The 16,286-nt window shown below is 40.2% G+C and overlaps 1 protein-coding gene and 1 pseudogene across 2 annotated transcripts; both read left to right on the top strand.

Annotated features, from left to right (window-relative positions):
- Positions 1–29: 29 nt before the first annotated feature.
- Positions 30–15,983, top strand: LOC308401552 (extracellular calcium-sensing receptor-like; the record flags this gene model as incomplete). The annotated part of the gene is made up of 3 exons (XM_080889827.1): positions 30–61; positions 281–578; positions 15,168–15,983. The coding sequence occupies 3 exons, from the start codon at positions 30–32 to the stop codon at positions 15,981–15,983; spliced, it is 1,146 nt and encodes a 381-aa protein (XP_080745953.1).
- On the top strand, positions 1,497–5,429 carry LOC308400675 (extracellular calcium-sensing receptor-like; annotated as a pseudogene). The gene is made up of 5 exons: positions 1,497–1,619; positions 1,772–1,999; positions 2,172–2,263; positions 3,808–3,839; positions 4,516–5,429. The product of its transcript is annotated as an extracellular calcium-sensing receptor-like (transcript).
- Positions 15,984–16,286: the final 303 nt, after the last annotated feature.

Below are 16,286 nucleotides of genomic sequence, written 5' to 3'. Positions count from 1 at the left end.
CAAGCTGGAAAGACAGAAGAGATTCCTACATGAACCAACCTCTGCCACTACAATGTACCAGGTAAATGACACATTACAAATCAATTTGCATTTAAAGAATCTTTTGGGAATCATTACAGACAAAAAGGTATTTTCATTTGTTTTAGTTATTTAAATTCCTTTCATTAAATGTTTTAATTTGAAATGTTTTTGTTTTGTATTTTGAGATTTATCCAGATTATTTGTGTCTGTTTTAAGGAACACAATGAAATGCAAATTAATCATAATTGTCTCAATTAAGTTTAAATTTCAGAGATTTGCAGTTTGCCCAGGCTATGCTTTTTGCCATTGAGGAGATTAATAACAGTACAGACCTACTGCCAGGACTCTCTGTGGGCTATAAAATCTATGATACTTGTGGATCTGTTGCCAGAAGTGTAGGAGTTACACTAGCTTTGGCTAATGGTAATGAAAATGTGTCTGTACCATCCAAGACCTCATGTACAAAACCTGCATATGTGCAGGCCATAATAGGAGAGACCTCTTCTTCTCCAACCATAGCAGTAGCTACTGTTATTGGACCTTTTTTTGTACCCGTGGTTGGTATTTCATATATAGAACCTATTTTATCATCTTTGAATACTTTTTAAAAAAAAAAAATTTTTTTAGATCAATCATTTTGCCTGGTACATTTTATGTACTCAGTATAAGTATTGAGTAGAACTGTAATTTTAATATTTTTACTATATTTTTTCCATTAAATTTAAATGTTTTATTTTTTAACACTTTCATCTTTTTTCATTCTTTGTCTTTTTCATTCATAAGTTTTCATTTTTAATTCTAGATCAGTCACTTTGCTACATGTGCTTGTCTTAGTGACAAAACCAAGTACCCATCCTTCCTCAGAACAATACCCAGTGACTACTACCAGAGCAGAGCCCTGGCCCATTTGGTCAAGTACTTTAGGTGGACTTGGGTTGGAGCTATCAGATCCAATAATGATTATGGAAATAATGGCATGGCCACATTCACAGAAACTGCACAGCAGCTGGGCGTCTGTCTGGAGTATTCTGTATCTTTTTTTTAGAACAGATCCATCTGCCAAGATACAAAGGATAATTGACATAATAAAGGCTTCAACCTCCAGGGTGATTGTTGCATTCCTTTCCCGTGCAGATTTGAATGTCCTGCTACCTGAGTTTTCATACCATAACTTGTCTGGTTATCAGTGGATAGGCAGTGAGTCTTGGATATTTGATTCACAAACAGCAGAAATGGACATACATCACATACTGAATGGTTCCATTGGTCTTTCCATTCCTAAAGCACATATTACTGGCCTGAGAGAGTTCATACTGGATGAGAAGCCATTGAAATCATCAAATAATGAACTGTTCACTGAGGTCTGGGAGACACTATTTAGTTGTAAGTTCAAGGAGTTGAAGTCATCAGCAGACATTCAGAGAGAGTGTACCGGACATGAAGATATGACTGGAGTTCAAAATAGCTTCATTGACATGTCTCTCATGCCTCTCTTTAACAATGTCTACAAAGGAGTGTATGCAGTGGCCCATGCACTTCACAATATCCTCAGTTGTAATAAAACATGTAACAAAACTGTGCAGCTAGATCCCTTCATGGTGAGCTTTTTAGTAGCTTAAAATACAGTTTTCACATTAAGTTGTTAATTAAAAATGTTATCTAAAAAAATGAATTCTTATATATATATTTTAACCAGTCGGTATGTACAATCTTTGTCATGCAATGAATTGAGTTATGACATACTTCTTAGGTTCTGCAACACATACAGAAGATCCATTTCACAACAAAGGAAGGAGATGAGGTTCACTTTAACGAGAATGGAGATCCAGCAGCAAAGTATGACATTATAAACTGGCAGCCAAGAGAAAATGGTACTGTGGAGTTTGTCACAGTTGGCCTCTATGATGTATCATTAACTACAGAGAAACAGCTAAAACTGCAAAACAAGTCTTTAATTTGGGCAAGAAACTCAAAGCAGGTAAGCTATCGTACAATTCCTTTTTATGTTCTTGTTTCTTTGTTCAAAATATGTAATTAATTATGTTTCACAATATTTTGATGCTTCAAAATACATTGTTCTACAGAGAACATCATATGGACATTTTTCTTTGTCAAAGTCCATACACGGTTAAATACTGTTGATCATGCAGGTGCCTGTGTCAGTTTGCAGTGAGAAATGTCGCCCAGGAACACGCAAGGTTCTCCAGAAAGGAAGGCCTGTTTGCTGCTATGACTGTTGTTACACCCCGGCCTAGGCAACCGGTGTGCAACGCAGGAAAAATAAAAATAAGGCAAAAACACACGAGAAAAAACTAATACGGGCTTCCACAAAAATAATCCCAAAACGAAAGTATCGACAACTATTTCTCCAAAGCAAAATACGATATTTATTTACATCAAAACACAAAACGTCAAACTATTTACAACGGGGGAAGATCGCGACCATGACATACAGAAACACAGGGCTTAAATACATAGGAGCAATTAGGGAATGGACCACAGGAGGGAAACACAGCTGGGGCAAATTAGACCTGACGAGACAAGGAAACGTAAACTGAACACTAAGATAACAGACTTTCAAAGTAAAACAGGAAACATAACAGTCACGCCAAAACAAAACGCCTAAAACAATACACTGCCAACGCCGAACCGTAACATACGCCCCCACCCAAAAAAAACGAACATTTAAAACATACAACCCCAACGAAAAATGTTTGTTCCATGTCCAGCCCATACGGCACCGGCCGCCGTCCCGCAGGCGACGCTGATGGCTGGACGGGTCCTCCAGTGGAAACGGAAAACTGGAGCGGGCCCTCGGATCCTCCAGCGAAGACAGACGAAAGGCTGGAGCGGTCCCACGGGTCCTCCAGCGAAGACAGACGAGCAGCTCACTAGCTGCAAAAACAGACACGCAGCCCACCAGCTGCAGAAGGCTGGAGCGGTCCCTCGGATCCTCCAGCGAAGACAAACGAGCAGCTCACTAGCCGCAAACACGGACACGCAGCCCACCAGCTGCAAACACGGACACGCAGCCCACCAGCTGCAAACACGGACACGCAGCCCACCAGCTGCAAACACGGACACGCAGCCCACCAGCTGCAGAAGGCTGGAACGGTTCCCCGGACCCTCCAGCGAAGGCGGATGAAGGCTGGAGCAGTCCCTCGGACCCTCCAGCAGACGACGAAGGCTGGGGCGGTCCCTCGGACCCTCCAGCGAAGGCGGATGAAGGCTGGACCGGCCCTCGGACCCTCCAGCGAAGACAGACGGCTGAAGCGGTCCCTCCCTCGGACCCTCCAGCGACGGCGGACGGCTGAAGCGGTCCTCGGACCCCTCAGCGATCCCGGACGAGCCCCCATATGTTACACCCCGGCCTAGGCAACCGGTGTGCAACGCAGGAAAAATAAAAATAAGGCAAAAACACACGAGAAAAAACTAATACGGGCTTCCACAAAAATAATCCCAAAACGAAAGTATCGACAACTATTTCTCCAAAGCAAAATACGATATTTATTTACATCAAAACACAAAACGTCAAACTATTTACAACGGGGGAAGATCGCGACCATGACATACAGAAACACAGGGCTTAAATACATAGGAGCAATTAGGGAATGGACCACAGGAGGGAAACACAGCTGGGGCAAATTAGACCTGACGAGACAAGGAAACGTAAACTGAACACTAAGATAACAGACTTTCAAAGTAAAACAGGAAACATAACAGTCACGCCAAAACAAAACGCCTAAAACAATACACTGCCAACGCCGAACCGTAACACTGTATAAGATGTGCAGAGGGAGAGATCAGCAACATTACAGGTGCAATGATATTTCATTTTAACTTTGGTGCGTTGCAAAGCAAAGTTAAGTGCGCAGGAAGGCCACAGTAACCATATAATAAGTTTGATGTCTGTTTTTGTGGAGACATAATATCATTTAGATTTCCTTGTTGAACTATGTGAAAATAATTAACTGCTTATCACGGAATCGTGAGTAAGGAGATAAAATTAATTTGGACATTATTTTTGATAATTGATAGCATTGGATTTCTGCAAAAAAAAAAATTAATTAAAATTTATATAAATTTTACATATGTCTGCATATGTAAATATAGATAAATAGAGAGAGAGTTTTTATGTTATAACAGGACTTACATGTGGTCTTCGTAAAATTGTGTATGCACTCTGGAAAATATTTAGAATTGCATGTTCATTCATTTAAAGTGCAAAGGAAACGTATGCAACAATCAAAAACAGCAAGTCAATGCACTAGATAGCTACACTGTGCAAACTCACTTAACCACAAAACCGTGAAGCACTGTTTTTTGGTTTTTGTTTTTGTTTTTTGTTTTTTTTGTTTTGGGGGGGGGGGGGGGGGGTGCTCAATAAACATGTTGTTTTTCAACTTGTAACTGTAAATCATCAGTAGAATATTACATGGATGTTTTTGATGCAAATGCAGGCATATGACAATTGTACTAAATATTAATTTCCAGATTCTGTCACCTGTGTGAGATGTCTACCTGAGTTTTGGTCAAATGAAAGAAGAGATTCCTGTATAAAGAAGGAAGCAGTGTTTCTGTCATATGAAGAAATTATGGGAGCACTGCTCACTGCAGTAGCTTTATTTGGGGCATGCATGGCGATTGGTGTGATACTCATTTTCTTCAAATATAGGAAAACTCCTATTGTCAGGGCAAACAACTCTGAACTGAGCTTCCTGCTGCTCTTCTCCTTAATTCTGTGCTTCCTGTGTTCTCTGACCTTCATTGGTCAGCCCTCTGATTGGTCCTGCATGTTCCGACATGTAGCATTTGGCATCACCTTTGTCCTCTGTATCTCTTGTCTTCTGGGAAAAACAATAGTTGTTTTAATGGCCTTCAGAGCTACACGTCCAGGTAGTAATGTTAAAAAATGGTTTGGGCAGACACAGCAGAGACTCTGTGTTACAGCATTCACTCTTATACAAGTTATCATTTGTATCATCTGGTTAACAACTTCTCCTCCTTTTCCATTTAAGAATTTTAAGGAAATTAAAGACAAGATCACTCTGGAGTGTGCCCTCGGCTCAGTTGTGGGCTTTTGGGCTGTGCTTGGTTATATAGGACTTCTGGCTATTTTATGTTTTATTTTTGCATTTTTAGCTCGAAAACTACCCGATAATTTCAATGAGGCCAAGTTTATCACTTTCAGCATGCTGATATTCTGTGTAGTGTGGATTATATTTATCCCAGCATATATCAGCTCTCCTGGAAAGTTCAGTGTTGCTGTAGAAATATTTGCTATACTTGCTTCCAGTTTTGGACTGCTAATTTGCATCTTCATACCTAAATGTTATATTATATTACTGAAACCAGAGAATAATACGAAAAGGAATATGATGGGGAAGAAGGTACCAAATTCACTTTGAATATTGAATGCAGTAAAATGCGATTTACCAAGTGACTGAAGGCTAAAAGTTACGGATGTATATATATTTATTATGATTTTTCTTCATTTATTTCGTTATGGTAAAGTCTGGATTTTCTAATTTAAATTTGAATGACATGGGACTGCAGATAAATTCAGAAAGCATATGTCATCTGCTCAATTTTCCCTTCTTTTTTAAGAGGCTGCCATGTAGAGCCATAGTTGAATTCTAGTATTAATTGCAATGTAACTTGATTAGTATGTTTTGCTTTCAGAAATGCTGTTTCTGCATGATTCATAGACAGCAGCTACATTCATGAGATACGTGTCAAATGAAATAAGGAAAGTTAACCCTTTCTTCCTTTTATTATATATGGGATAAAACAATAAAAGCCAAGCTTTTTCTTGGTATTGGATCAGAAAACAAATGCTATATGGTACCTTACATGATGATAACTAGCTGTTCTCAGCACATTATTTAACCGTTTTAAACACAAATTACTGTAAACAAAAAATAAATACAATTTATTGATTTACTGTTAACTTCTTTGTTTTTCTATGTTAATGCCTCATTTAGACACATTGCTGAACAAGAAAAAATTTAATTTTATGCAAGCCAGAATTTTTTTTCTTTCTTCTGTTAGATACACGTATTTTTACTCTTACATAATTTTATGTTAATTTTTATATTTGCACATTTTCATTCTCATATGTATACATTTTAACATTGATGTACAGGGTAAAACAATGGTGTACTTGGTTTCTAGTCATAACAACACCACGCATATGAAAAAAACAAAAACTTAGGCTCATCGTGCTGGAGCTAGACATTCCAAGTAAAGAGCAACTGTTCATAAACCGAGCGCCCAAGCCGCTTGGCTGATTCAGCGTGTAGGGAACAGTAGAACCAAACCAGGACCGGGATGAGGTCAATGATGCAGTAATAATGGGTGGAAGAAGAAGCAAACGGAAAAGGATTCAATCAGGTAGTGAAGCCAGGAAATCCTGCACCTGCCCAGGGGTGGAGAATCTCCTCCTTGAGCCGTTGTGTGTCACCTGGAGTGTCGCCGGAAAGAACATGGCGTACTGTATCCCCCGCTCCCGCAAAAGCAGCTTCACTGCATCATAGGCCTTTCACTTCTTCAGCACCGCCGTGGAGAAGTCATTGTAGAATGACACCGTTGAGCCATTAAGCTTGAGCCCCCCATCTGAGTCAGTGCACCGCTTCCATGACTCTCTGCTTATCTGTGAAAGAGTGAAAACAAATGAGCAGATTCAGTGTCCTCCGGTAGGCCAACAAGCCGAACGTTCAGTCGTGTGCTGTAGTTTTCTGCTGCATCCAATCTTTCCATGAGAGCGCTGACTTGATTTTCAAGCTTGGTGATCCGGGCTTGTGAGCAATAGCAACGCTGTCCACAGCTGGCACCCTAGCTTCTGCTTTGTCCAACCTTTTATGTGCTGACTGGAGTTCCACCACGAGCTTAGAAACAGCCTCGGTCAGAGGACTAAGTTTCTCGTCAATTACTTTAACAATATTAGCCGTCATCAAGTTAAAGGCATTGGCAAGGGATGGGTCCAATTCGGCAGTAGGGTCAGAGTCGGAGTGGGCACCATCTTGAGGGGCTTCGATCAGTTCAGACGGAGTGTCTTTCCTTTCTCTATTCGGTCGCTGCTTACCCATCTTGTCAAAAGACTGTGGCCAAAAGTCTTTCAGGGACATAGCCCACAATGTACAGGGTGGGCCATTTATATGGATACACCGTAATAATGGGAATGGTTGGTGATATTAAAGTCCTGTTTGTGGCACATTAGTATATGTGAGGGGGCAAACTCCTCAAGATGGGTGGTGACCATGGTGGCCATTTAGAAGTCGGCCATCTTGGATACAACTTGTTTTTTCAATAGGAAGACGGCCATGTGACACATCAAACTTATTGGTAATGTCACAAGAAAAACAATGGTGTGCTTGGTTTCAACATAACTTTATTCTTTCATGAGTTATTTACAAGTTTCTGACCACTTATAAAATGTGTTCAATGTGCTGTCCATTGTGTTGGTTTGTCAATGCAACCCTCTTCTCTCACTCTTCACACACTGATAGCAACACCGTAGGAGAAATGACAGCACAGGCATCCAGTATCTGTAGTTTCAGGTGCTCTCGTATCTTCACGCCATAGACAATTGCCTTCAGATGACCCCAAAGATAAAAGTCTAAGGGGGTCAGATCGGGAGACCTTGAGCCCCATTCAACTGGCCCACGATGACCAATCCACTTTCCAGGAAACTGTTCATCTAGGAAAGCTCGGACCTGGCACCCATAATGTGGTGGTGCACCATCTTGCTGGAAAAACTCAGGGAATGTGCCAGCTTCAGTGCACAAAGAGGGAAACACATCATCATGTAGCAATTTCAAATATCCAGTGGCCTTGAGGTTTCCATTGATGAAGAATGGATCCACTATCGTTGTACCCCATATACCACACCAAACCATCACTTTTGTTGTTCCAACAGTCTTGGAGGGATCCATCCAATGTGGGTTAGTGTCAGACCAATAGCAGTGGTTTTGTTTGTTAACTTCACCATTCACATAAAAGTTTGCCTCATCACTGAAAAAAATCTTCTGCGTGAACTGAGGGTCCAGTCCAATTTTTGTTTTGCCCATTCTGCAAATTCTGTGCACCGATCTGGGTCATCCTCGTTGAGATGCTGCAGTAGCTGGAGTTTGTAAGGGTGCCATTTGTGAGTAGCTAATATCTGCCGAAGGGATGTTTGACTAATGCCACTCTCCAGTGACATGCGGCGAGTGCTACGCTGTGGGCTCTTGCTGAATGAAGCTAGGACAGACACTGATGTTTCTTCATTAGTGACAGTTTTCTTGCGTCCACATTTTGGCAAATCCAACACTGAACCAGTTTCACAAAACTTAGCAAGCAGTTTGCTATCTGTAGCATGGGAGATGGGTGGTCTTGTAGGGTGTCTTGCATTGAAATCTGCTGCAATGACCCGGTTACTGCGTTCACCAGATATCAACACAATTTCGATCTGCTCCTCACGTGTTAACCTCTTCGACATGTCAATGGCTGTGACTTGCAAATAACTCATAAAAGGATAACGTTACATTGAAACCAAGCACACCATTGTTTTTCTTGTGACATTACCAATAAGTTTGATGTGTCACATGGCCGTCTTCCTATTGAAAAAACAAGTTGTATCCAAGATGGCCGACTTCTAAATGGCCACCATGGTCACCACCCATCTTGAGGAGTTTGCCCCCTCACATATACTAATGTGCCACAAACAGGACTTTAATATCACCAACCATTCCCATTTTATTACGGTGTATCCATATAAATGGCCCACCCTGTACACTGTATGTACTGTATAAGACAGCAGAGAGAGAACCTGGGGGATGCCCATATTGTTTCTGGGGACTTTAATAAGGTATGTTTTAAATCTGTACTCTCCAAAATCATGTGTTAATTGTCCTACCAGGGGGGATATAACACTGGACCATTTGTGTACTAACATGAAGCATGCCTACAGAGCAACACCCCTCTCTCAACCTGAGACAATCTGACCACCTCTCTCTGCTCCTTATCCCTGCCTACATCCCCCAAAGAGAAAATAGTTCTCTAAGCACCCAGGTCATTAAGACATGGCCAGATGATGCTGTCCTCCAGCTATAGGACTGTTTTGATCTGACAGACTGGTCCATCTTTGAACAGCAGGACATGGAGACCTTCACTAAGTCTGTCAATGGAAGATGCCATCACCCTTCACAGAGCACTGGCCCTTTGGAGAACAGGAAGAGCTACATGAAGATGCTCTTTGTGGACTACAGCTCAGCATTCCACACCACAATCCCAGACATCCTTACCACCAGACTGTACCACCTTCAGAAGACTTTCTAATCAGCCAGCCTCAATCAGTCTGACTCCTCGCCCACTGTCACTCAGCACCAGATCTCCATATTGCTGTATTCACAGCCCCCCACTTTATGCCCTGTACACATTTGACTGTACACCAACCCACGCAGCCAGGGTCATTGTCAAGTATGCCCACAGTGGTTGGGTTCATCTCTCAGAGAGATGAGACAGTGTACAGGTCGGAGGTAGAAAATCGGTCCTGCTGGTGTTTAGAAAATAATTTGAAGCCAGATGCCCTTAAAACAAAAGAACTCATAACGGAGTTCAGGAGGCACAGACAGTCCACTCCTCTCTTATACTTAATGGAGAACGGGTGAAATCTGTCTCCATCTTCAGGTTTCTGGGCAACCACATCTCTGCTGATCTCACCTAGACCCACAACATAAACGCCCTTGTAATGATGACCCAACAGTGGTTGCACTTCCTCGGAGTCCGGAGGAAGAATAACCTGGACCAGAAGCTGCTGCTTGATTGTATATCTCCTGTTTGTTATTTATTTCTGCTGTCTTGCAATTTATATTTTATTCTTGCATATTTGGCATGGAACACACATAATTTCACTGTAAATGTACAATAACAATAAAGGGCTATTCTCTATTCTATTCTACAATAAAATTTAAAACCCTTCTCCTCATTTACAAGGGCTTGAATAATCATGCCCCATCTTATCTTAGAGAACTCATACTGCTGTATCACCCCAACTGAGAATTTCAGTCTTAAACCGAAGGCTACTTGTGGTTCCTAGGATATTTCACTAGCTGGGCCCACATCCTCATTTTAGGTTTGACAGTGCTTTTAGTAAAATGGTAAATGGCCTGTATTTGTATAGCGCTTTACTTAGTCACTATGGACCCCAAAGCGCTTTACACTACATTCAGTCATCCACCCATTCACACACTGGTGATGACAAGCTACATTGTAGCCACAGCTGCCCTGGGGCGCACTGACAGAGGCGAGGCTGCCGGACACTGGCGCCACCAGGTCCTCTGACCACCACCAATAGGCAACAGGTGAAGTGTCTTACCCAAGGACACAACGACCGAGACTGTCAGAGCCGGGGCTCAAACCGGCAACCTTCCGATTACAAGACGAACTGCCTGTCATTTTTCAATGATAAATGCAGAGAAACTGCCAAATCAGTGGTAGAAAAGCTTGATGCTGTGTTTGTGAATGAGGGCTAGAGAAAGATCCTGGCATCCCAGTGCCAGAAGGGTTAACAGCTGCTTTTTGCAAAAAGAAATGCAGAGAAACTGGCAACTCGGTGGCAGGAAGTTTGCTGCATTTTGCGAATGACAGATAGAGAAAGAACCTGGCATCACAATGCCAAAGTTTGCTTCTGCACTTTGCGTAAAGAGGGATGGAAAACATCAAAGCTGACATCCTATGCTTAGCAGAGATAAACAGCATGGAGGAGCAGTAGAGCATGGAACTAGCGACTATTTTCCAGCTGTGCATTAAATGGTTGTGGGGTGCAGGTGCATAGTACTGAGCTTGCCCCTGCTACCTGGTGCTGATGGGTGGGTGGAGCTACAAGGTACGCAGTAGCTTTTGCTTTTGGAGCTGCAATTTTGCTTCTGCACAGAAGAAGACTTTGGACTGATATTTAGTCCGAGGTTAAAAAACTACAAAAGGTAGAATACTGGTGAACAGAAGCAGTTAAAACCGGGCTACAACCCAGTCTGAATCCTTATCGGCAGCATATTTGGAAGACCTTACAGAAGCGTAGGAATGGCATGGCTTCTGGGTCGGGTGCTGATGTCTGTCGGCTTTCGGCTAAGTCACCCGGCCTGTGGGCCAGTTTCAGAGTAACGTGAGTGGAGCTGCGAGCTTTGCTGGTGAGTGATCTTCCTGAATTTTGTGGAGGTGGCCAGTGGCCGGACTTACTTCATAACTGAATTTACTGGAGAGAAGATGACTGAATAGATCAAGCTAACAAAAAATTGCTAAAAAGTTTCCCAGGATGGCAGAGGGCATTCGGTCTCTCTGAACCGCTGCCGTGACATTCAGAGTGTTTGGGTTTCTTGGATCGCCTGAAGGATATCAGATAAAATTATGTTACTCTTTTAAGATAAGCTGTGTTAAAGACCTTCTTAAATGGTATTCACACGAAAACGAGAAACGACAAAAACTAACCTTGTTCGCACGAAAAAGAGAACGAACAGCTCGTAGAACTGAGGGTCATATATAGATAAGAAACAGAAGGGGCGTGTTTGGGGGAGTGGTTCTACTCCTGAAATTCAGATAATTTATCTCCAATTAAAAGTAGTATGGGAGGAGCTTTAAGGCACTGTTTTTAATTTTGTTGTTCTGTTGTTTATGAATCTTTTTTGTCTTTCAAGTAGTACATGTTTTATATGTGAAAATGTTTTTTGTTAAAAAGTTTCTCTGACCCCTGGATTGCAGAAGCTAATGGAACCGGATGCTTGTTCATCTCTAGCATCATCTAAAACACTCTCTCCTTGAAAACTCTTCTGTGGAAAAAGCTCTTAGCTTTTCAGATAAGGCTTAAGGCTTTCTTTTTTGACACAGCTTACAGTTAGGACTGGATCAGGGGACTCTGAATACACCCTTATGGTATAATAGACTTGGCATCTTATGATACACTAAGCGTTTCTCCTTATCTCACCCCTTTTCACTCACCATGTGTTTAGACCACTCTATATTTAATCACAAGTAGTGTTGTCAAAATTAACATGTTAACGCAAGTTAATCTGCCATCACGGTCAAGGCAATACATTTTTTAAACGCATTTAACGCATCTATTTTTTTAATCTATTGACAGCACTAATTATAAGTTATTATTAATCTCTGGCAGCAAAAACAGATGTGGTAGCATATTTCATCACACACCACACTCAGCTAGACTCTGGGACCTTCATCTCCCTCTGCAAGCTTCAAAACTCTGCCTGCCAAATAAACCATGCATATCCCACTAACCTTCATTTCCTCCTGGATACATTTTGTGTCCCTGCTAATTCCCATCTCCTATGTCCACAATTTACCAGCGCTAGACCACCATGCCACGAGTCTCCCCCAATTGTTTACCTTTGGAGCCTTTACCCCTTCACTTCACCACACCATGCACTTTTTCTTGTTGTTCATGATCTTAAATAAAACTTGTGTGAAACTAACTCAACCTTCTCCATATCTGGTTCTGCAGGCACAGCCATTTTATCAAGGAAATAAAGTTAAAAAAAAATTTCTCTTAATATATTGGTAATAGCAATAACAAGCTCTTCCTTGGAATAGGATCAAAACAAAATATAATATATTGTACTTTACAAGATAAGTTTTTAGTGAAAAAAATTACAGTAAAAACAAAGATATCTGTTGGTGTCAAATGTCTAAAATACTTCTAAAATGCTGATCATGTACAGTTGCATTTGTGGTGTGTTAGCTGTTCGTCTAGCATTTGGTGCATTGCTGCTGATGCTGAATGGAGTCTGTCTTCCAAGTAAATTGGAATGGAGCTTAACCCTTTAAGACCTACCATAGAACCAAGTCCGCCAGAGCTTATATTAAATTTTTACATGCTGTAGAGCCATTTTTGGGAGCATTTCAAGTTCATATACATCAATAAAACCATTATAGCCTAAAGTTTAATAATATGTATGCATTAAGTGCATAGTACTTACATAAATTGCAAAAAAGTGCAATAAACTACAAAAAAATTGAAAATCCTTTTGGTTTTTTTAACATATATTTCTAGTTAGAGAAATTTAAGAGGCTTATCCCTCAAAACTGTAAATACAAAAAAGTTGCACAAACTAGTTTCCCACCACAGGAAATTTATTTTAAGTGTCTTCATAGTTTTATTTTTGAAATACACGAATTTTCATATACTGCAGGAAAAACGAAAATATTATAATGCAAATTTTCAAAATAACAGCATATGCATCAAAATAAACTATTTCCAGCAGTGCTATATGAACCTTAAGCATCCCAGAAAGGACACAGAAAGTCATAAAGTCAAACATAACTTTTAAAAACACCAGTATAGGCTCATGATGGTAAAAAACTACATTAGTTCACGCTGATGGACGTAGGAAGTGTTATGAACAGCTGATCGGATCGGCAAAGCGTTTTTCTGGAATATTATGTCTTTGTTGCTGCAAGTGCTTTTTATGCAGTTTTTGCAAAGCTTTATGTGGAAGGAAACCGTGACCTAGGACAAGCTGATGGCATAAGATGAATGTACAACTCCTCCAGTTTCATATGCAAAAAAAATTATTGCGCTAGCTTACGTGTTTGCAGTGCTACCGGGCTTTAAAAATAGTTACGCAAAATGGAGCGTGCCCGCTCCGACCGGCTTTAAAGGGTTAAACCACACTTCCAAGACAGCGGTAAATCTATGACAGCTTTTAAAGTAGGGGTCCATGCTGTAAATTTCCATTAGCATTTCATGTCAACTTTAATTTAATATCAGAGTGATGACAGATCTTAACACATCAATGAATCACAGATGTGAATGTGGAATAGATTATTGTAACTTGTGGAATAGAGCTCTAAGACTTCTGTATAGAAATATGATATCTGAAAAATATTGTTTAGTTTATATTTATTTCGAATGCATTGTTTTTTGCACTGTTGCTTCATATTTTGCTTCATGTGTAATGTGTATATCCTTGTTTTACATATATAATAACCTACATTTAAATGCAAATTTGGGCATGATTCGCCTTTTGCCGGACCTGTACATCTACTGGGAATATACTGCCACTATTCGATAACTTCTTATGCTGCACCAGAAGGTATAAATAACAGCTTAAGTATTTCATCTTCATTGCAGTACTCTCATTCCACTAAATGGTTTAGCTCAAGAAATGACATCAACACAGAGATGGCCAGAGCAGGGATGGGCATTTCTGCAACTGTTGTTGGTGGCATCTGTCTCTCATGCTGTGGAGCCAGTGTGCAGACAGAGAGGAGATCCTGAGAACCCACTGCTATCTAAGAATGGGGATATTATACTGGGGGGGATGTTCTCTTTTCACACAAGCTGAAAAGACAGAAAGGATACCTACATGAACCAACCTCTGCCACTACAATGTATCAGGTAAATGACACACTACAAGTCAATTTGCATTTAAGGAATCTGTTGGGATTCATTACAAATACAACTGAGGAATAAAAGTTATTTTCATTTGTTTTAGTTACTTAATTTCCTTTCATTAAATGCTTTAATTTGAAATGCTTTTGCTTTGTATTTCAAGATTTACCCATGATTATTTGTGTCTGTTTTAAGGAACATGATGCAATGCAAATAATTGTCTCAATTAAGTTTAAATTTCAGAGATTTGCAGTTTGCCCAGGCTATGCTTTTTGCAATTGAGGAGGTTAATAACAGTACAGACCTACTGCCAGGAATCTCTCTGGGTTATAAAATATATAATAATTGTGGATCTGTTGCCTGAAGCGCAGGAGTTACACTAGCTTTGGCTAATGGTAATGAAATTGTGTCCATACCCTCCAAGACATCATGTACCAGACCTGCATATGTGCAGGCCATAATAGGAGCGACTTCCTCTCCTACAGCCATTGCAGTTGCTGCTGTCATTGGACCTTTTTTTGTACCAGTGGTTGGTATTTTATATATAATTTTATATTTTTATATATAATTTTCATCTTTTAATATTTTTTTAAAATGTTTAATTCTCTTAGATTAGCTGTTTTTGTTTATTTGTACGAGTACTAGTATTTTCATATTTTTACAATCGAGTTTTGCAGTAAATTTGAATGTTTTATTTTTAACAGCTTTATCTTTTCTCATTCTCTGACTTTCACATCTATATGTTTTTCATTTTTAATTCTAGATCAGTCACTTTGCTACATGTGCTTGTCTCAGTGACAAAACCAAGTACCCATCCTTCCTCAGAACAATACCCAGTGACTACTACCAGAGCAGAGCCCTGGCCCATTTGGTCAAGTATTTTGGATGGACCTGGGTTGGAGCTATCAGATCCAATAATGATTATGGAAATAATGGCATGGCCACATTCACAGAAACTGCACAGCAGCTGGGCATCTGTCTGGAGTATTCTGTATCTTTCTTTAGAACAGATCCATCTGACAAAATACAAGAGATAATTGGCATTATAAAGGCTTCAACCTCCAGGGTGATTGTTGCATTCCTTTCCCGTGCAGATTTGAATGTGCTTCTACATGAGTTCTTGTACCATAACTTGTCTGGGTATCAGTGGATAGGCAGTGAGTCTTGGATATTTGATTCACAAACAGCAGAAATGGACATACATCACATACTAGATGGTTCCATTGGTCTTTCCATTCCTAAAGCACATGTCACTGGCCTGAGAGAGTTCATACTGGATGAGAAGCCACTGAATTCATCAAATAATGGGCTGTTTACTGAGTTCTGGGAGGCATTATTTAACTGTAAATTTAGGCAGTCAAAGTCATCAGCAGACACTCAAAGAGAGTGTACTGGACAAGAAGATGTGACTGGAGTTCAAAATAGCTTCATTGACATGTCTCTCGTGCCTATCTTTAACAATGTGTACAAAGGAGTGTATGCAGTGGCCCATGCACTTCACAATATCCTCAGTTGTAATAAAACATGTAACAAAACTGTGCAGCTAGACCCATTCATGGTGAGCTTTTTAGTAGCTTAAAATACAGTTTTCACATTAAGTTAAATTATTACGAAGACTTTTAATAAAAAATGATTCTTAAAATTTTTTAAGCAAGACGTGTGCAAAATCTTTATCATATAATGAATTAAGCTATGTCATATTCCTTAGATTTTACAACAGATACGAAAGAGTCACTTCACAACAAAGGAAGGAGATGAGGTTTACTTTAATGAGAATGGAGATCCAGCAGCAAAGTATGAAATTATAAACTGGCAGCCAAGAGAAAATGGTATTGTAGAGTTTGTTACAGTTGGTCTTTATAATCCATCATTAGTTCAAGAA

This window comes from Rhamphochromis sp. 'chilingali' (assembly GCF_963969265.1).
Source record: "Rhamphochromis sp. 'chilingali' genome assembly, chromosome: 8".
In the NCBI taxonomy this organism is placed as follows: Eukaryota; Metazoa; Chordata; class Actinopteri; order Cichliformes; family Cichlidae; genus Rhamphochromis; species Rhamphochromis sp. 'chilingali'.
Note: the sequence above shows the minus strand (reverse complement) of the source record. Positions and strands in the feature narration are given on the sequence as shown.